The 22,170-nt window shown below is 39.7% G+C and overlaps 1 protein-coding gene across 1 annotated transcript in view; it reads left to right on the top strand.

The window, feature by feature from the left end:
• TTC27 (tetratricopeptide repeat domain 27) overlaps window positions 1-22,170 on the top strand; it is a 175,459-nt gene that overhangs the window by 14,570 nt on the left and 138,719 nt on the right. Inside the window, exons 6-8 of the mRNA XM_047746251.1 lie at window positions 12,097-12,261; window positions 14,528-14,661; window positions 20,555-20,667. Coding sequence (XP_047602207.1) covers window positions 12,097-12,261; window positions 14,528-14,661; window positions 20,555-20,667 — 412 coding nt within the window. The remainder of the gene's footprint in view (window positions 1-12,096; window positions 12,262-14,527; window positions 14,662-20,554; window positions 20,668-22,170) is intronic.

The raw sequence follows: 22,170 nt of genomic DNA, 5'->3' as shown, positions 1-22,170 counted from the left end.
CAAATGTAAACTTTCTTTATTTTATTTATTTATTTATTTATTTATTTATTTATTTTTTAAAGATTTTATTTATTTATTTGACAGAGAGAAATCACAAGTAGGCAGAGAGGCAGGCAGCGAGAGAGGAGGAAGCAGGCTCCCCGCTGAGCAGAAAGCCTGATGTGGGGCTCGAACCCAGGACCTGGGATCATGACCTGAGCCGAAGGCAGCGGCTCAACCCACTGAGCCACCCAGGCGCCCCGAAACTTTCTTTATTTTAAAAAAAATTCCTTAACTTTCCTTACCTTCACTTTTTGAATCATGTACAGATGTTTGTTTTATTTAAGATTACAATATTTATGTATTTCTCTCTTAGAACAAAAAAAAATTGAGGAATTAATTTTAACCAACTTACCTTGCTTAGTCATATTTATTACGGCACAAACTAACATCCTTCCTAGTGTATTCTGGCCAAGCTTCTTACTACATAGATGTTCCTTTCAAGGAAACAGACTCCAGTTGGAGTAAACTGTGCCAAAATAATTACATGCAGAGTAGACAATTACTTACCCGCTGTCCTTTTGAGCACATGAAGAAAGCCTTTGATTTTTAACATTTGGCAGAAAATACATTTTACTAAGGATGACAATAGGTAGAGAGGTATTTTTACATTTTATAATATTTTTCATTATATGTAATATACATATATAAAAGTACCTAAAATGTAAATGAATGTCTTGATCCCAGGACAACCATAACCTGATGCTTAACTGACTAAGCCACCCAGTCACTCCCCCCCTTTTTAAAAAACTGTGATAAGGTAAGAACAGCATCAGACAATAGAGAAAAACCTACTGTAACCTCAGCCTATGCATTAGTCAAGACACTTCCCCGTCGGTGCCTCCCACTGCCTTTGTTACTGATGCCCTTCATATTTCCTAGGGAGGCATTTTGAAAAGAGGAAAAAATCTTGGGTACCTTGACACTTGGTTTCCCTGGGGTTTTGGAATGATTATTCTTAGCAAAAGTTGCAAAACAAAGAAAAACAAAAACAGGTTCCATTGCAGTGAAGAAGCAGTTAAACACAGATGAACTTGGACTTGGTAATGAACTTCTGTTATAGAGAAGAAGTTTGACCTTAGATGTCTGATTCCAAAGCCCATATTCCTTTCACATAGCGAGAGCATGTATGGCGTGAGTGTGTGTACTTGTGCATGTGTGTGTACAGTGCTCCCCCTTACCCAGGATTTCGATTTCTGTGGTTTCATTACCTGCAGTCACCTGTGGTCTGGAAGCAGATAATCCTCCTTCTGACCTATTGTCACAAGGTCTGTAGAAGTCTTATGCCAAATCATGATGTCTGTGTCATTCCCCTCACTTCTTATCACATGGGCATTTTATCATCTCACATCTTCACAATAAAGGTGAGTAGAGTACAGTAAGGGATTTTGAGACCGAGAAAAAGTGTAGTATGTATAGGGTTCATACCAGTGTGGTTTCATGCATCCACTGGGGTTCTGGGACGTATCCCCCATGGATAAAGGGGAATGCCTGGGGGAAGGAGTCGTTTGCATCCCTCTGGGTAGAGGAGAAGTGCTCTGTACTTAATGGAGTAGACATTCATGAAAGCATAAAACAGCTCTTAACATGTGCGTATGCGTCGTTGCAAGAGGCTCCCATACTTTTCTTTAGTCTGTTTCCTTCGAGGTACATCTATGTAGTGAAAAGCTGGGCTGGATACACAGGAGAGGACATTAGTTTGTGTAGTAATAAATATTACTAAGCTTGGTAATTTGGTTGAAATTAATTTCTCACTTTTTTTCTCTTCTACGGTAGAAATACTCAAGCACATGCTAATCTTAGATAAAATGAACATTGATACATGATTCAAAAAGGGAAAGTAAGGAAAATATTCTTCAGTGAGTACAGGAATTGATTAATTTATATTATGTTTTGCCAAGACTTAGACCATTTATATTCTTCTAGGATTTTTAGGTAATGCAAGGCTGTAGAATAACCAACGACGTGTTAAATCAGACCTTGCACATATATATATTCTGCTAGGGAATTTAAACCTGACATATGATAGATTAGTTGTTTTATTACATATAAGGAGTTAACTTTTTCTATACGATGATGTTTCTTAAGTAACAGAACTGAAAAACATTCTGTCCTTCTCTCCTACAATAGTCTTTGGTTTAATGCTTTTGGGTATAAAAGATTTTTATGAGTGAATTTAGCCTACTAAACCATCTTTGTTTTCCCTAAGACTGTAGATTCTCTAGGCTATGAGTTTCTTGTGAGCTGGGTTTTTGTTGTTTTTTTTTTAACCTATTTCTGCTTAGCATAGTGCCTAGAAAAATAGTAAATATTTAGTTACATATTTGTTGAATAACGACAGCTAAGGCTTATTTGAGGCCTTTCTACAGTACTTTTAAGGAAGAAGTTTTAGAACTTCCTCTCTTTGTCCTTCATCTCAGTAGCAACAACTTGTATCTGACTTAATTTCTATAGAAGAGTTTTTCAAGAGTGGAATATTATACAGGAGTTCGGACAAAATTGACCCTACTTGGGTGCTCTATGGACTTTGAATCTCTCCTAATAGCATTGCCTAGGGGTGGAGTGCTCTTCCAAATGAAATACGGAGTGAACCTTGGAGAAAATGAAGACCTGATAAGCAGACGTGTTGTCTTCTCTAGTAAAATGAAGCCTATGTAGCCTGAGTCTCCCCCATTCGTGCTGTTGCATATTTTTGAAATGATGTGGGAGATGCTCCATAAATGAACTTAGTACAGAGGAGGAAGAAGAGTGAGGATGAGCTTCTGGTTCATGAAATTGGGTAAAGTTTTGAAAGTCAAGGATGACTTGAACATCACCGATACTAATGGGGAAAAATGTTGCCTTTTCCAGAGGATAGTGAAAGCATTTGGAATAAGACGACATCAAAATTCAGCCCATGGTTTGATTTTGCAGAAAGGTAGTTACGTTATACTGCTTAGGATATTATAGTTTCCTATGCTTTATTATACTTTTATGGAAAATTGGTAAGTGAACAAAAAAACAGGGTGTCATTGGGAGTTGTTTTCTTCTTTTATAGGAAATCAGATTCGATACATTTGCTATCGGGAAAGTCACATTTCTTAATCTCATATTATATAAATTTGCATTTATGGCTCCATTTTTACCACATTTCGGTGATGAATATCTGTAATTATTAATTATTAAGAAAAGGAAAAAAATACCCTTCCTTATATGCCATTTTAAAAGAGAAGAATAGTGTGGTGTGTTTTAAAGAGAATTCTATTCTGCAGGGTAAAATTAGGTTTCCAAATAGAAAGAGTTAACTAAGATCTGGAAAATATGACTCTTAAGTGACTCATTCCCCAAGTGGTCTTGATTCTTTTCTGTATTATATTTCAGCATATCATTTACTTTGCTTACAACTAAGCATTTTTTATGTTGCTGTTCTAGGCTAATCAACGACATTTTTCATTTTATCTAGTCATAAATTGGCCCATTTTGACTATGTTTAGGTAGGCCTGCAGATAGTCTTAAACTGCAATGTTTCATAAACAATTTTATTAAAAAAAAAAAAAAAGTTTTGTTCCGGGATTTGGCCCAAATGTTGACCAAGCCGTCACTTATAACTGAAATACTGCTCAGTGTCCAGAGAAGGATATTATATTTGAAATGTTGCCCTTGAAGGATCATGAAAAAGTTGGCAGGACATTTTTCAGTCCATGAAACAAAAGCGAGGACATCATGAACAACAGTGATCTTTATATTTTGGCCCAGGAATGTGCCATCAGCACGATGTAATGGAACAGAGCCCATCAGAATATCAGCATAACATTGCTGGACTGATCACATCTATGAGAGGAGTGAGTTAGAGCCTCGCAAAGTACACTCCCCAGCGTGACTGAGGCCCTCTTTTGGATGTCACACCAGGGAAAGCACGATTCTCTGAAAGGCTGCTTAGGTGCTCACACAGCCATGTAGCATGGGAGCTGACACTGCAGATGTATCCCATACAACGCACGAGGTGTCATACCACAGCGTCACTGTTTGAAGATGAACTTACGGAGAAGTCTGTGTAGGGTGAGCGGGTCGAGAGGCTTTGTCCGAGAGTTCTGCTGTAACATCGACAGGCAACTCTGTGACTCTAGGGTTGGATTGTTTCCACATGGAAAGAGCTGATCAAGAGATTAGTCTCGGGGCTCCTGGGTGGCTCAGTGGGTTAAAGCCTCTGCCTTTGGCTCAGGTCATGATCCCAGGGTCCTGGGATCAAGCCCTACATCGGGCTCTCTCCTCTGCAGGGAGCCTGCTTCCTCCTCTCTCTCTGCCTGCCTCTCTGCCTACTTGTGATCTCTGTCTGTAAAATAAATAAATAAAATCTTAAAAAAAAAAAAAGAGATTAGTCTCTTGGTGACTGATTTTTATTTTTATTATTATTTTTTATTCTTTTAAAGATTTTATTTATTTGTTTATTTGACAGAGAGAGACATAGCGAGAGAGGGAGCACAAGCAGGGGGAGTGGGAGAGGGAGTAGCAGGCTCCCTGATGAGCAGGGAGCCCCGATCCCAGGGACCCTGGGATCATGACCTGAGCCGAAGGCAGACGCTTAATGACTGAGCCACCCAGGAGCCCCTGCACTAATTAAAAAGAAAAAAAAAATGATACTTGGGATGAATACATGTTATTAAATACATCAAGTATGATTAATTATAATTCATAGGGATTTCACTTTAACATAGCATTAAAATAATCTTACGAAAGGGATTTTGGTTTAGCATACATTTTAAATGTACTGGTGACATTTGCATCCAGAAGGTCATGAATATTCATTTCCATGGAGAACCTACTGAATTATTAAAATAGTAAATATGCATTTACTGGGTTCCTCTCTTTATTTAAGCCCTGAGGCATTCAAAGCTCAAAACTGTGTGTTCATAGTTGACTCATTGTTTTCTATCATACTGTGCATCTAGCCAGTTCTTAAATCTTATCAGTTCTTCCCTAAGGGTCCCATGTGCAGCCTTTTCCATTCTTACAAGTCTTATCCTAGGCCATGTCCATAATCTTTAGTTTGGAAAGTCCCTTTAGAGATTATTTTGTTCACCTAACTAACTCATTTTACAAAGAGCTGAGACTCAGATTGCCCAGGACTCAGACTTATGATCTAGAGTTTGTAAGTCCAAATCCTGCCCACTCTTCTTTCCATTACATTTCTGCAACTAGTCAGTAGGGCAGAATTCTAGTAGCTAATAATGATGATGCAGTTAATAGTTCTATAGTGCTAGCTCCATACCAAGCACTATTCTAACTCTTTAAATACATCAGCTAGTTTATTTCTCACAATAACTTTATGAGATAGAACTGAAGAGTTGACAGAGGGATGGTAGGGTGGTGGCTATAATGTGGTTTTTTTTTTAATGGCTTTTTTGAAGTATAATTAACCTATAGTATTTAGTCATATTTTGAAATGTGCAGTTGATGATGTTTTACATACGTATACACCTCTGAAATGATCACAATCAAGACAATTAACAGAACATGGTGTTTTAAGATCCGGCTTACAGTTTCTACTCTGTCACTGGCTCCCTGTGTGACCTTAGGCAACTCATCTGACTTCCAAACCAGGATTCTTTCTGTGTAAAATGATCGTTGAATCCTTTCCAGGTATAGAATAATGTGATTCTTCTTAGGCCAGCTTTCCACTCATCCTAATGCTGTAATCCACTGGAAGATTGTATCCAAAAGAGTTATTTCCTCTTTCCCTGGGCACTTTCGGAAATTACTTTGAGAGAGAATGCACTCCATTGTTAGGATCCATAATTGCTGCAAAATGCTGCCTTTTATTAGTTAAAAAAAGCTGGGTGGGGGCACCTGGGTGGCTCAGTCGGTTAAGTGGCTGCTTTCAGCTCAGGACATGATCCCAGGGTCCTGGGATTGAGCCCCGCCTCAGGCTCCCTGCTCAGCAGAGAGCCTGACTCTCTCTCCCTGTACCTGCTGCTCTGCTTACTTGTGCTCTCTATCTTTCTGTCAAATAAATAAATAAATAAAATCTTTATTTTAAAGAAAAAAAAAAAAAGCTGTGATTTTGTCACTGAACAACTGCTAGCTGGAGAGCTGGGCTGCCCGATATAGTAGCTGCTAGCTATCTGTGACTATTTAAATTGAAATAAAGTAAAACAAATGAAATAGAAAATTCAGTTCCTCAGTTTCACTAGCCGCATTTGGAGTGCTCTGAAGCCACATGTAGCTAACGGCTACCATTTTGGACAGTGCAGCTGGAGAATACTTACATCATCAGAGAAAATTTTATTGGACATGAAAGCTGTTGAGCAACAGTGACTGGATGGGTCTGTCCTTCCTTCTATCTGACCTGCCCCCCCAGTTACATAAGGCTGCTATCACTATCACTTCATATCTCAAGGGTTGCACCTGACTTGTAGGCTCTTTCTTGGCCTTCGTTCCTTCTCCCTCATCAGTACTGAATTGGTTTTTCTAGATACCGGTTTCATCATGTCATTTTTTCTGATTAGGGAAGCCCTTAATGATTTCCAGTTTTACCATTGACTTTATATTTTCCACCCAATTTCATATTTAATAAAAATGGTGTTGGGAGTGCTTGCCGTGTTTCAGTCACTGTGCTAGGTGCTAGGGATATCAGTGCATGCAGGAGGCAGGGGCAGAAGTACAAGTAGAAACAAGGGTGTAAAGAGGAAGGAGTGAACCAGAGGATGTGGTTAGTCGAAGCCTTGAGAGAGTAGAGAAGGCTTCACAAGGTGCCTCGTGCATGAAGTGACTCTCGAAGAATGAGTAAGAATTTATTAGGTGAGGTTGGAAAGGGCATATAACATATACAAAGAGAGACAGAGAGACTTGAAACGTTTTTGTGCATTTTGGAATTCCGGTAGTTCTGAATGGCCGGAGTAAGTATGAGGGTGGTTTGTATGTCAGGTGATGAGTTGAATGGTAGGTGGTAGGTAGGAGCTAGGTCACTGGGACATGGGATTTTCATCTGGATGGTAGCCATCAAAGGGTTGTGCACTTGTGCACTCCTGGGATATTCACTGAGCACCAGCTATGATAGGCCAGTGAACAAGAACCATGTGGACCCTCTTTTGTGAGCCTTATGGAATAGAAGTGAATTGGAGCCAAATTTCTATCTGTCTTTCAAGGCCCATCCTTTGGAAAGGTTTGTTCAACTACCCCAGCCTTACGGATTTCCTCTCTTTGGTACTTATGGTCAGTGCCACACAATCTCACATCATGGTAACCGTGTATTGAATAATGATTATGTGTCTTCCCCTCCTAGCTCTTCTTCCCCCATCCTCTCATTAGGGAAGATCAGGCTTAAACCTTCTTTAGGATCTAGCACAATTCTAAGCATCTGTAATATTCAGTAGATGTTGATTAAAAGTCAGATGGAATAGAGGGAAATTGTTGAGATGGGGAGAGAGGCAGGAGAAGGATGGAACATTGGAGGGGCAACAGTAGGAAATCAGCTTGAGAAGTATGAAGGTCAGGGAGGAAAGGAGTTGTTTCTGTTTGTTTTTTTTTTTAATTTTTATTTTTTAGAGGAAATGAGTTGGAGTTGGCTAGCACTTTCCTGTTTTGAATGATGTCACAAATCTGTGAAGGCTGGCTTATGATTATGAATTCTTAGGATACATTTCCCCCTTTTCCTAGTGCCATTTTTCTTGCTGACCTCTTCTGCATGGCCAACTTACCTCCTTTTTTTTTTTTAATATTTTATTTATTTATTTGACAGAGAGAGAGATCACAAGTAGGCAGAGAGAGAGGGGAAAGCAGGCTCCCCGCTGAGCAGAGAGCCTGACATGGGGCTCGATCCCAGGACCCTGGGATCCTGACCTAAGCTGAAGGCAGAGGCTTTAACCCACTGAGCCACCCAGGTGCCCCAACTTACCTCCTTTTAACCTTCAGTGAAGATATAGTTCTTTGGCTTTCAGCTTCACACGGAGTCTCCTGCTGGAGTGACTACTCTGGGTGGTCCAGGCCTCCTCATCTTTTGTCTTTGGTGTTCCTTGCAACCATAAAAGTGACATTCTTGGGGCGCCTGGGTGGCTCAGTGGGTTAAAGCCTCTGCCTTCGGCTTGGGTCATGATCTCAGTGTCCTGGGATCGAGCCCCGCATCGGGCTCTGCTCAGCAGGAGCCTGCTTCCTCCTCTCTCTCTCTGCCTGCCTCTCTGCCTACTTGTGATCTCTCTGTCAAATGAATAAATAACTCTTAAAAAAAAAAAAAGTGACATTCTTAGGACCCTAAGGTTTGGTAGTTGGCTTTAGGGCAGAATATTGTGTCAGTAATGCTTAATTCCTGAGCTTCAGTTTTCATTTAGTTTCTGTTCTCTGAGTATTCCTTTGTTCTCAGCATAATTGGTAACATAAAAATATATTGCACATTTTATTTATTTATTTATTTATTTATTTATTTATTTATTTATTTATATACAGACTTTGCTTACTTGATTGAAAGCCTTCTGGTACCTATAGCATTTAATATAGTTGACCTTGGCTTTGTCCAAACTGACTCCAAAGAATTGTATTTTGGTTTCCTCTTCTTGAGACTCTGCTTAGCTGCCACTGTTGCCCGTGTTTTGTTTTCTTTCAGGATCAGCGTGGGTACTTTCATACTTACATACTTACATTTCAACTTTCATATAAAATCTTATTTTAATTCCTTCTCTGACAATTCTTTACTGGATTTTTAGCTTTGCATAATTATACCTGTGATGGAGCCGGTATCCTAAAGTCACCAATGTTAATCCTCCTACTCCAACATCACATGATCTACATTTGCTAGTTAACAAAAAATGTCCAAGGCCCCCACAGCAGATCCTAATGAGCCATATAATATCGAGTTCCATGCATAGGGAATGTTTTTGGCACCTGAAATTCCTGGGAGCTTAAAGGGCTTTCCCTAGTGGTGCCTGGGTGGCTCAGTCGCTTAAGTGTAGGAATCTTGGCTTGGGCGCAAGTAATAATCTCAGGGTTGAGAGACTGAGCCCCACTGTGGGCTTCATGCTTAGCACAGAGTCAATTTGTCCCTTTCCCTGCCACTTGTCGCCACCCCTCCCACCCTCGTTCATGTGTGTGCACTCTCTCAAATAAATAAATGAATGTAGTCTTTATTTTTATTTTATTTATTTTTTATTTATTTATTTGACAGAGATCACAAGCAGGCAGAGAGGCAGGCAGAGAGAGAGGAGGAAGCAGGCTCCTTGCTGAGCAGAGAGCCCGATGCGGGGCTCGATCCCAGGACCCTGAGATCATGACCTGAGCCGAAGGCAGTGGCTTAACCCACTGAGCCACCCAGGCGCCCCGCATTTTTTTTTTTTTTTGAAAGCCTTTATTTATTTGGGAGAGGAAGAAAGCACAAGTCGGGGGAGAGGGAGAAACAGACTCCCCACTGAGCAGGGAGCCCTATCCAGGCTCCTGAGATCATGACCTTAGCTGAAAGTAGATACTTAACTGACTGAGCCACTCTGGCACCCCATGAATAAAATATTTAAAAAATAAAATAAATAAATAAATAAACAAAGGGCTTCCCCTTAGCAGGCTCACCAGGCTTCAGTGTTGTAGCCGTGGGCTCCATTGGGTGCCTGGGGCCTTGTCTGGCCTGTGCTATATATTAAATGTTTTAAATCCAGACTTTAAATCGAGCTTTTTTTTTTTTTTAAAGTATTTATTTATTTATTTGAGAGAGAGAGAGAAAGAGGGGGAGAGTGCGCATCAGTTGAAGGGGTAGAGGGAGAGAGAATCTCAGTTGATTCCCCTCTGAGCACAGAGCCCTACGTGGGGCTCGATCTCACTCTTGACATCAGGACCTGAGCTGAAGTCAAGAGTCAGATGCCTAATTGACTGAGCCACCCAGGTGCCCCTAAATCCAGCCTTTTAAAGTTGTTTTTATTGGAAAAGTAATTTGACGTGCTGTGGGAATTTAAAGATTAATTACTTAAAAAAAAGATTAGGACTCATCTTCCTATTTTATTTAACAATATTTGACCCTTGTACGCATAAGATATAGAAGAAACAGAAGTACAAGCTCAAAGCCAATTAATTATACAAATACACACACATATACACACAGGTAGGTAGGTAGATAGGTAGGAGGGGAGATATAGATACAGAGAGCCAGCTTTGGGCATTTATGTCCCTTATTCATGTGTTATTAAGACTGTATAAATTTGATAGCCTTCCCTAGGCTTATATGAGGTATCACAACATCAGAAGTCTACTTAAATGCAGAAACAGCCTTTCTGTGTTCATTGAGAGATTTTAAAAAACCTTGGCCAAGCTTCACATCCCTTGATACATGTTTGTATCCAGAACCTTACTTTACTGTCATCGATGACTAAGAAGAACTGTGGTTGTGAACCGTGCTAACATGATAGAAGGTTACTATATTGCTGAGAAAAGTGACTAGACACTCAGGAGTAATGGGCAGTCAAAGAGAAAGAAGGTTAATTAAAAGCACTAAGAGCACTGAACATTATCTGTTCCAGCTTTTCTTGAGTTTGGTTTGTGTGGAGGAGATTTACTGAAGGAGTTTCATTGTAAGAAGTTCATACTTAGATACCTGTCTGCCTTTTGAATTAAGAACTGTACATCTTGACTTACTCTGAGTCCAGAGAATCTCTTTAAAGGGCTGGCACCATATCAAAAAACACTTTTTTTTAAGTAGGCTCCGTGCCCAGCGTGGAGCCCAGTGTGGGGCTTGAACTCATGACCCTGAGACCTGAACTGGTATCAAGAGTTGGATGCTTAACTGACTGAACCACCCAGGTGTCCGAGAAAAACACTTTCTTTTTCAGACTCATTTTAATTTCAGTTCAGAAGAAAATAAAGGATATCTATTTCATAGCTGTGTTTCTGTCAGATAACTAGATGATGAAGGGGATTGGGTTGTGTAATAGCCCCTCTACACACTTACTCGTCCTCTGCCAACTCCCTCCTTGCCCCCATTTTCCCAATAAGCATCGATTCAAATTCTGGCTTTGCCACTTAGCAACTGAGGTGACTAGTCGGGAAGCGATCTGAGTTCAGATTTCTAATGAATCAGATGGGGATAGTGTCAACCTCAAAGACATCATTGTGAGCATTATAACACGATGTGTAAAAGAGCTCATGCCAGGCAGAGTGGGCATTCCGTGCCTATCCCTCCCCTTTCAGCTCGAATGGAAGAGAACGGATTCTCCTATGTTGGGACCGTGGAAGTGCGTTTTCTGTACTTATTATGCATTAGTTCTTTAACATTTTTAGAAAGTCTTTTTTAGTTGAAGTATAATGAACATACACTGTTGTATTACTTTCACATTATGCATTAATTCTTGTGGACTGATGTGTGAAATGCTGACTGACCCATTACGGGAAGCATTTGTGAAGGATAGCTGGTCAGGGATATTGTAGAGGTATGGACTGGGTGGCCTGTGGATGCCCCCTGCAAGTTGGTGTGTGTCAACAAGCCTATTACCTATAATTAATTTTGACACTCATTTCATTTCAGACACTGTGTTATCAGGTTATTATCCTCCCGTCATTTCAGCTCAGATACTTAGAGAACTCAGAATCTGACTGCTAAAGCAATGTTCATTCTATATTGGATATTCATAGGGTCATATATATCTTTGTGTATCTGTTTCTCCGTTGAAGGGAGGACTTATGAGGGAAGCTGTAAGCTGATCTCTTCCTTAGATTTTTGGAGTGTTTTACTCTTTAGAGATTCACTTGGTACTTTGCATATTTTCACCTTGTGTGGTTGTATTTTTTCATAGCACCGTTAAGACGAGCACTCTGAAATTAGAGCAGGTTTATGAATTGTGTTTCCTAGGATTGTGTGGAGTAAAGGAGGGACGTATGTCATGTCCTTAGGTCTTTGCTTGGAACATGCGAGTGCTCAGAGAACGCTGGCTGTGAGCCGTGGTTGTACTGGTGTCCCTCATCCTTCAGATTTACAGTCTTTAAGAGCAGGGACTATGCAATGTATATACTTCACGTACTGCGGACTCAACATTTTCCTCAGTTGCTCGTTTTACTTAAGCATAGATTTTCATTTTCATCCTAGTTTTTAATGCTTCATCTTATGTCTTGCAGTGACGAAACTAGAGGATCTGTTCATAGGTGCTTCCGGTCAGCATTTGGCTATTCAATTCCATCTGGAGTGTGCATATATATTTTTATATTATTACGAATATACAAAAGCAAAAGATCACTTCAGCATTGCTAAAGATATCAGCAAATTACAAGTTGATTTGACAGGTAAGACTTGTTACCTTTTGTGGATGATTGACTTATTTTTATGATAAAACTAATAGAGACGTTGCCAGTATGACTCTACTGTTTGGTTGTACTTGATTTTTTTCTTTTCTGTTCTTTGCTTTATAAAAATCAGTGTTAAAGATTTTATTTTAAAAATTGACAGTATTAGAACAAGACTGCAATGAACTATTTTCTTTATTCCCAGAGATTCCCCTTTATTTTCCAGTCTGGTAAGCCGTATGTTATCGATACACATAGAGCGGCCAGACAGTACACAAATGAACTTTCTTTTTTTTCTAAAGTAAGCTCTGTGCCCAGTGTGGGATTTGAACTCAAGACCCAGAGATCAAGAGTTGCATTTTCTACTGTCTGAGCCAGCCAGGCGCCCTCACAAATGAACTTTCGACCATTTGTTTATGGGTATGGGTTTCCTTACCCACATGTACATTGCCCTTTCTTGTAAATACCCACCTATGGCTTCCATCTGCTTTCTCTGTCTTCAGAACACAAAATGTCAACTGTTTTAGATTCAGTGCCTTAGAATGCTGGCATATTCTTGGCACTCACATTTGTTGGTTGAACAAATAAGTTATAGAATTTCTCCAAGATCCTCTGTATTTCTTCCAAATACAAAATAAGAAACATTGTTCACTTTTCACATCTTACTCTATCCCTGGCGTCTTACAATATCATTGGCATTCAGTATGATTACCTTCACGACAGTCGGCAGGGTCAGTTCGAGTACACCACTCTCACCTCTGGAACCTGAGCTCAGCATTCCAGGCTGTGTCCGTGAAGGTTAAAGTGATTGAACCTATTTGTCCTTCCTGGACTCGGTCTGGATTATCTCTAAGGTCCATTCTTCCCCCCTAAATTCTGTGCTTCTTACTGAGCTGGTCTTGTCAGTAAAATCTTTCAACTATAGTATGAGTTACATATGACTTTGTGGCCTGGTCTGGGATCTTAGCCATCTTTTGCTCCATTGTTTGTATGGGGAAAATTATTAAATATCCAGCTTAGAACTTTTGGAACAACGGCCATATGTAAGTCAGAGTCTTGTCTGTATAGGAAAATACAGTTCTATATAATATAACTTGTGAGTTTAGCTTCAGAGATTATGTTTTTAAATGTTTTGGCCCTTGGGGACTTTTTTGGGGCTATTTAAAAGCTAATGGCACAGTATTCTGTATAGTCAGCTTTTAACTGCTGGTATATTTACTGGCTAGTTCTTCATATTTTCTTCCAAGTTAAGAGCACAGAGCTTAAAAATACAAATGTGGTACTCACAAATATAAAATGAAAATCAGATTATTAATTTTTTCCATTCAGCTGTAGCCCTTCTATAAAAAAGTAAGCTGTATTAGACCATCTTGGTAGCTGGTTATGTGTAGCATGTTTAAAAGGTTGGTGTATAATTTAGATCCAGACTCATTGCAGGATAAAATCCAGACTTCTTAGACTGGTCTTTACAATCAAGGGTCTTTGTAATCTGATGCTTGCCAAAGAGTGGCTATTAGGACTGTTGCCTCTATTAAAGCAATTCTGTAGTAAGTTATTTCAGATACAAAATGGAAAAAATGTTGGTGTTAAATGAAGCCAGATAGAATAATAGAAAGACTGTGGGATTTAGAACCTGGAGACCCTGGCTTTAAGCTCTGTCTCTGAGACTGAAAGTCCCCTTGATCTTAAGCAAGTGACTACACCTTGGAACGTCTGTTTTTTTATCTGCTCTATGAGGATGATGATACTTCTTATATCTATGAAAATTTTGTGTAATCTAGTGGGATAAATCTTGGGTTTGAGTTCTGGCCCCATAATTTATTGGCTTTATGATTTTATTTTTATCTTTATTTTTTATTTTCTGCCCTGGCTTTATAATTTTATTAGTAGTTTTAAGATCATCATCGAGTCTCAGATCTTTTTCTTTTTTTTTAAAGATTTTATTTGACAGAGAGAGAGAGAGAGATCACAAGTAGGCAGAGAGACAGGCAGAGAGAGAGGGGGAAGCAGACTCCCTGCTGAGCAGAGAGCCCGATGCAGGGCTCGATCCCAGGACCCTGAGATCATGACCTGAGCCAAAGGCAGAGGCTTAACCCACTGAGCCACCCAGGTGCCCCTCAGATCTTTTTTTTTTTTTTTTTTTTTAAATGTGAAATGGAGAAAATACCTTTACAGACTCTAAAGTACTCTGAAAATATTACTTTTCATGATTGTACAGTAGATCTGATTGGTAAATCAATAAGTACAATTTAATATTTTTTTTCAGGTGCTTTGGGGAAAAGGACACGGTTCCAGGAAAATTATGTGGCACAACTTATTTTAGATGTAAGAAGGGAAGGGGATGCCTTTTTACCTGGTGAATTCAGTCCAGCACCTACTCCTCAGGAACACTTAACCAAGGTGAGTAGGATCATGAGTTATTTAAATTTCCATCCAAAACTAACAGGTTCAGTAGGTGAGTTTTGTCAAAACAACGAATGGGGTGGGAAGAGGCTTCATTTTGTTCCTTCTCAAGCTTTTTCATGGTGGCTGGGGGTTTTAGAAAATGCCCAAGCATACTAACGTGTATTTAAGCCTTTTTTTACCCTGAGATAAAGTGTTGTTTTCTTTTAGACATCAGTAATATGAATTAGTAGTGCAGTCAGTTATGTATTACTCCCCTTGAAAAAATTCAAAAGACAGACTGGGTAGAACCTAATTTTTCTATTGGCTACTATATTTGTTGCCTTAACTTTTGCCTTTTGTGGATAATTTTGAATATAAGAGACTTGAGATTTCTTAGGGCTTCTTCAAAATATATAAACAGATGATAAGAACTTCTTTTTACCAGTATTCTGATCCTTTGTTACTGTCATTGGGCTGATTGCTGCATTAGTATGTTTTTCTTCACTTGGCTAATGCATTCTCTTCATTTTTTTTCCCCAAGATTTTATTTATGTATTTGATAGTGAGAGGCACAGCGAGAGAGGGAACACAAGCAGAGGGAGTGGGAGAGGGAGAAGCAGGCTTCTCGCTGAGCAGGGAGCCTGATGCGTGGCTCGATCCCAGGACCCTGGGATCATGACCTGAGCCGAAGGCAGACGCTTAATGACTGAGCCACCCAGATGCCCCTTTTCTAAGCCTTTTGATGTAACCCAAGTCCTTCCCAAAGTCTTGGCTTAACTGCCATAAACCTGATTTTTAGGCCGTTGGATGAGCATCAGTGAAAAGAGATTCCATTCTGCAGTCCACACATTGGATTCAGTAATCCATTTTTTATTGGTTTTCTGTATGGAGTTCTCTTATTGAAAATTATCTCCTGGGGTGATAAATAGGATATGATGACTATTATGAGGAATATAAAAAAATGATATACAATTTAATATAGAATTTATTGAATCTTTCATATTTGAAATAAAATACATTGAGATAATCTTATGATTTTCATTTCATTAATTACTACTTAGAAGTAAAATGTAAAAATTGTATGATGTAGGTATACTTATGAGCAGAAGGCGATTGCTTATTTAATTGGTTATATATCCTGTTTCCTGATATCAAAGGCACTATTATATTATAAAATACACTATATTTTTTTAAAAGATTTTATTTATCTGAGAAAGAGAGAGAGAGAAGGTGAGAGAGTAGCAGAGAAGTGGAAGAGGGAAAAGCAGGCTCCCCACTGAACGGGGAGCCTGATGCGGGGCTCAATCCCAGGACCATGGGATCATGACCTGAGCCCAAGGCTGACACTTAACTGACTGAGCCCCCAGGCGTCCCTAAAGTACACTGTCTTTTTAGTAACCAATCCTTTGGGGGAAAAAAAGGAACACTATTATATCAATATTACTTATCGCAAAATATATCCTGATTAGAAATGTTACAGTGTGAAAATGTTTATCTTAGAATTGAGGAAACAGTAACTTTATTGCCAGTGAGGAGCATATTTCCCTTTGGACCTTCCTAGATTTTTAATCTGTTATTAATGGGAAATCACATAGATTCAAGCCGCTGGAGATCAGGGTTTAATAAGCTAAAAGTTAGGAACAACCCCAGAGTGCAAATGAAAGACACAGTGTCTGTTCTTGAGGCGCCTACATGGCTGAGTTGGTTAAGTGTCTGACTCTTGATTTCGGCTCAGGTCTTAATCTTAGGGTCCTGGGATTGAGCCCCATGTCTGACTTTGCGCTCAGTGTGGAATTTGTTCCTCTCTTTCTCTGCTCCGCACCCCTCTCTCTCTTATTAAAAAAAAAAAAAAAAGTCTTAAAAAAAAGGACAGTCTCTGTTCTTAGTTGTCCAGTTGTATATTCACAGAAAATACAAATGCATACACGAATCAATGTCACTGATGAGAAATATACTTTAGCGCTAACTATGGTGTGTCCTACGTATTGGAGATAAATTATGTGCTGGTTTCTTGATTCAGTAGAATGTTATGAGGTCCAGGTGGGAATGAAGTAAAACAATATTTTAAATTTGGGACTTGCAGAACAGGTAAGTAGGTACTGCAGCAGACCCGTTTTAATTTCAAAGGAGTTGAATAGGAACATAAAGAATTTTGAATGAAGATCAAAACTATTTTGATTACTTTCTTGTGTCTGGCAAATAAATAATGCCGTGTTGCCAACACTGACTTATCTCAGGTCTTTGGTGGTAGGGGGGAGGGGTCCTCAGATGGCAGGAGACTTGGGTCTCTGTCCCATCCTTATTGTCTAGCCTAGGGTGAGAATCTAGGACGATTATTATATTCTTAGTTTCCTCATTTTTTTTCCCCAAATCACACTTTGTTAAAGGAACAGATTAGATTTGGAATGCTATTGTATGGATGTGTTATTAAACATTGTGTATTAGGGGCAACTTGCTGGCTCAGTCAGTAGAGCACGTGACTCTTGATCTCCGGGTTGTAAGTTTGCGTCCCATATTGGGTGTGGAGATTACTTGAAAATAAAATCTTTTTTTTTTTTTTTTTTAAAGATTTTATTTATTTATTTGACAGACAGAGATCACAAGTAGGCAGAGAGGCAGGCAGAGAGAAAGGAGGAAGCAGGCTCCTTGCTGAGCAGAGAGCCTGATGCGGGGCTCGATCCCAGGAACCTGGGATCATGACCTGAGCCGAAGGCAGAGGCTTTAACCCACTGAGCCACCCAGGCGCCCCTGAAAATAAAATCTTTAAGGGCACCTGGGTGGTTCAGTCAGTTATATGTCCAACTCTTGGTTTCGGCTCAGGTCATGGTCTCAGGGTCATGGGACAGAGCTCAAGTCTGGCTCCGTGCTCCATGGGAGTCTGCTTAAGATTTGCTCCCTGGGGGCGCCTGGGTGGCTCAGTGGGTTGAGCCGCTGCCTTCGGCTCAGGTCGTGATCTCGGGGTCCTGGGATCGAGCCCCGCATCGGGCTCTCTGCTAAGTGGGGAGCCTGCTTCCTCCTCTCTCTCTGCCTGCCTCTCTGCCTGCTTGTGATCTCTCTGTCAAATAAATAAATAAAATCCTTAAAAAAAAAAAAAGATTTGCTCCCTGTACCTCTCCCCCTACTCATACATGTGTTCTCTGTGTCTCAAATAAATAAATCTTTAAAAAGAAATTAAGAAAAAAAACAAAACAAAACAAAAAAAAAACCACAAAAGAAAACATTGTGTACTAATAAGTAGGTTGATGCAACCCTATAAGGATATAAAAAGATGACCATTTTGGGATTCTGTAGAGCTACATGGTCCAGTATGGTAGCCATCAACCACGTGTGATAATTAACCACTGGGGAGTTGTTGGTGCAATTTGAGATGTGCTGAAGTGTAAAAGACACATCAGATTTCATAGACTGTGTATAAAAAAAAAGAATGTATAATAGAGAATTAATAATTTGCTGTTGACACATATTACAAAAATAGTATTTTTGATGTATTAGGTTAAATCATTTTTAAAAGTCTACTTTTTTAAGTGTGACTTACAAACGTAGTTGTTTTTTAAATTATGAAAGGCCTGTGTTGAAAATGATGGCCACCAGGGTGCGCTGTGCACCTGCCAACCCTGCCCTTTCCGAAGGAAGAGCCACTTTTTCAATGGATTCTGAGCAGCAGCCTAAGGTTCTGTGTTCCTCCTGTCAGTAGTTTGTTGGGGTTGCTGTACATTTTTCTGAAAATGCTATAGACCGAGCTAGGCCTACAGTTAGGGCGCATTTGAAGATAGACGAGGAGAGCTGTTCCTCTGAGCTGTGTTTTGGGCAGATTTACTGCTTACTAGTTAAGAGGTTACCAGTTAAGAGGTTGACCTTTTAGCCATAGGCAGTTTTCAGACTTCTGGTCCATTTAGCTCTCAATTTTAGCTACTTTTATTGAATTAGAAAAAAAATTTTTTTTAAGATTTTGTATATTTGAGAGAGAGTGAGAGAGAGCACGAGAAGGGAGAAGGTACAAGGGAGAAGCAGACTCCCTGCTCAGCAGGGAGCCTGATGTGGGACTCATTTCTGGGACTCTGGGATCATGACCTGAGCCAAAGGCAGTTGCTTAACCAACTGAGCCACCAGGTGCCCAAATTAGAAAAAAATTTAAAGGGCCGATTTTATTTTAAATGTACAGTTTCAATTTTGAAAAATAGACCCACGGAATACCACCACCATAATAAAAGTATAGAGTCATTTCCATTCTACCCAAAGTCATTTATACTCCTTCACAGTCAGTCATTTTCCCTCTCACTGGTCTGTTTTCTGTCACAGATTAGAGCTGCTTTTTCTAGAATTTTAAATAAGTGGAATCATACAGTATGACTCTCTTGTGTCTGGTTTCTTTCATTTAGTATAATGTTTTTTTAAGTTATAGCAATTCTTTTTTCCAGTTTTATTGAGAAATAATTGACATATGTCACTGTATAAATTTAAGGCATACAGCACAAAGGTTTGATTTGCATATAGTGTGAAAAGTTTACCACAGTAGGTTCAGCTAACATCTTCTCATATTGATAAAAAGAAAAGAAACACAGAAGAAAGGGAATTTTTTTTTATTGTGATGAGGACTCTTAGGATCTCCTCTCTTAACAGCTTTCCTGTCCGTCACATAGCAGTGTTAGCTGCACTCATTGTGTCATACATCACATCCCCAGTGCTTACGTGTCTTGTAACTAGAGTTTCATACTTTGGACCACTTTCCTCCAGTTCCCCTCCCCCTTCTGCCCCTAGCAACCATAAGGCTGATCTCTTTTCTGTGAGTTTGATTTTTTTTTTTTTTTAAGATTCCACATACAAGTGAGATCATACAATATGTGTCTTTCTCTGACATATTTCAGTTAGCGTAATACCTTCAAGGTCCATCCACGTTGTCACCATTGGTAGGATTTCCTCGTTTGTTTGTTTTTCTATGGCTAAAAATATTCCATTATATGTACTGTATCTTCTTAATCCACTCATCCATCATGCACACTTAGGTCCATCAGTAGACAGTGTGTTTAGCCGCTCACCTGTTGGTGGACAGTTGAACTGTTTCTAATTTTTGGCTGTTATGAATAAAGCTGCTTGAAACATTTGTGTATAAGTCTTTGTGTGAACATATGTTTTTAATTCTCTTGGGTAAATACCTAGGATTAGAATGGCTGGATTATGTGGTAAATTTGTTCTTTTTTTTCGCCCCCTTAGAGAATGAGAGAGGGGGAGAGAACTTGTGTTGTGGGGCGGGGAGTAGAGAGAGAGGGAGAGAGGATCTTAAGCAGGCATACGCTCAGTTTAGAGCCCCGTGTGGGGCTTGATCTCATGACCCTGAGATCATGACCTGAGCCAAAATCAGGACTTAGTCACTCAACGGACCGAGCCACCCAGGCATCCCAGTGTGCTTCTAACTTGATGAGATATTGCCACACTCTTTTCCAAGTGATTGTGCTATTTTACGTTCCAACCATCAGTGTATGAGAGTGCCATTTGCAAAAGCTTGGCATTGTCAGTCTACTTAATTTTGCTGTTCTAGTGTGTTAGGGGTGTGTGTAGGGATATATTTTTGTGGTTTTACTGTTTTTGACAGCTCATTTTTTTAAAACTCAACTGATGCGTTGGTAGAGGGGCCTTTGCATACTGGGCTCCCTGAGTGATGGCTGTTATTCCCTCTTACTGATATTGTCAGTGCATTCCTGAGGTATCGATGGCGTGTCCTCCGATTCTACACAGTAAATTATCCCTAAGTGTGTGTTTCCCAAGAAACAGCCTATTGACCATATGTAGGCATCGGATAATCTTTAAACAAAAAGGTGAATTATCCCTCCTTAGTAATCAGTTGTATATAGTGTGTTGAATGAATCAAATTTAACTTTTGGTCTAAGTATTTTCTTTTGTCTTGCACCAGAATCTTGAGCTCAATGATGATACTGTTCTAAATGAGATAAAGTTAGCAGATTGTGAACAGTTTCAGATACCTGACCTGTGTGCTGAAGAGCTTGCTGTTATCCTTGGAATCTGGTAAGTCAATTACTTACTTGGTTACTTTGAACACTTTGCATATTGGTTTTCTTGTGTTGCAGAAAACTTTGTTCCAGGGGGTACCCCAAGTTCTGGATGAATAGAGAATCTTATATGCTTACAAGGATCAAGAATAGTAGGGCACAGACACCTGGGTGGCTCACTCGGTTAAGCCACTGCTTTCAGCTCAGGTCATGATCTCAGGGTCCTGGGATCGAGTCCCGAATCGGGCTCCTTGCTTGGCAGGGAGCCTGCTTCTCTTTCTGCCTCTGCCTGCCACTCTGCCTGCTAGTGTGTGCACTCTCTCTCTCTCTGACAAATAAATAAATAAAATCTTAAAAAAAAAAAAAAGAATAGTGGGGCAGCCACTTTTCTAAACTAAACCACCAGTGCTCTCCACTGGGCAACTAAGTAAAGGGTTAGAGATTAGTATCTCCTTTGAATTAGTGTAACTTCACCTTCTCTTTCCTTCATAAGCAAAATTTCTTGATTAGCCTTAGCTAGGGATAAACTTCATTTATTTTTATTATTATTTTTTTTAAGATTTTTATTTATTTATTTGACAGAGAGAGATCACAAGTAGACGGAGAGGCAGGCAGAGAGAGAGAGAGGGAAGCAGGCTCCCTGCTGAGCAGAGAGCCTGATTCGGGACTCGATCCCAGGACCCTGAGATCATGACCCGAGCCGAAGGCAGTGGCTCAACCCACTGAGCCACCCAGGCGCCCAGGAATAAACTTTATTAATAAAGAGTTAAGAATGATTATTTTGACCTTTGAGGATATTTACATTCCAAAGGATAGAATTATTGTTATTTTTTAAGATTTTATTTATTCATTTAAGAGGGAGAGAGAGAACACAAGTGGTGAGAGGCAGAGGGAGAAGCAGACGTCCCACTGAGCAGGGAGTCAGATATGGGGCTCGATCCCAGGACCTGGAGATCATGACCTGAGCCACAGGCAGATGCTTAACCACCTGAGCCACCCAGGTGTCTCAGGATAGAATTATTTCTTAATATTATCGAACTTTATGTGTGATGGAAATAGTTTTTCCTTTTATTTTTTCAATTTTGAAATAATTTTAAATCTGGAAAAAAGTTGCAAGGGTAAGGCATTGCAGAGACCTTTTGAGAAATTTTCTGATATGATACTATATCATCCCTGAGTACTTTAGTGTATACTTCCAACAAACTATGAAATTTTTTGTACATAGCCACGATACAGCTATCAAAATGAGGAAATTAACATTCATACTATGCTGTTATTTAATGCTCAGATCCCATTCAAATTTTCCAGTTGTCCCATTAATCTCCTTTGTAGCACAGGACCCACTGTAGAATATATGTGTTTCTTTTAGGTCATGTCTCTCCAGTTACTGTCAATCTTGGACTAGTTCCTCATACTTGCTTGACTTTCATGGTCATGACATTTCATGGTCTTGACATAAGCCAGTTGCTTTGTAGACTTTGCCTCGTGAATTTGACTTATTTAAAAAAAAATTCTGGGG

This window comes from Lutra lutra, chromosome 9 (assembly GCF_902655055.1).
Source record: "Lutra lutra chromosome 9, mLutLut1.2, whole genome shotgun sequence".
Lineage (NCBI taxonomy): Eukaryota > Metazoa > Chordata > Mammalia > Carnivora > Mustelidae > Lutra > Lutra lutra.
Note: the sequence above shows the minus strand (reverse complement) of the source record. Positions and strands in the feature narration are given on the sequence as shown.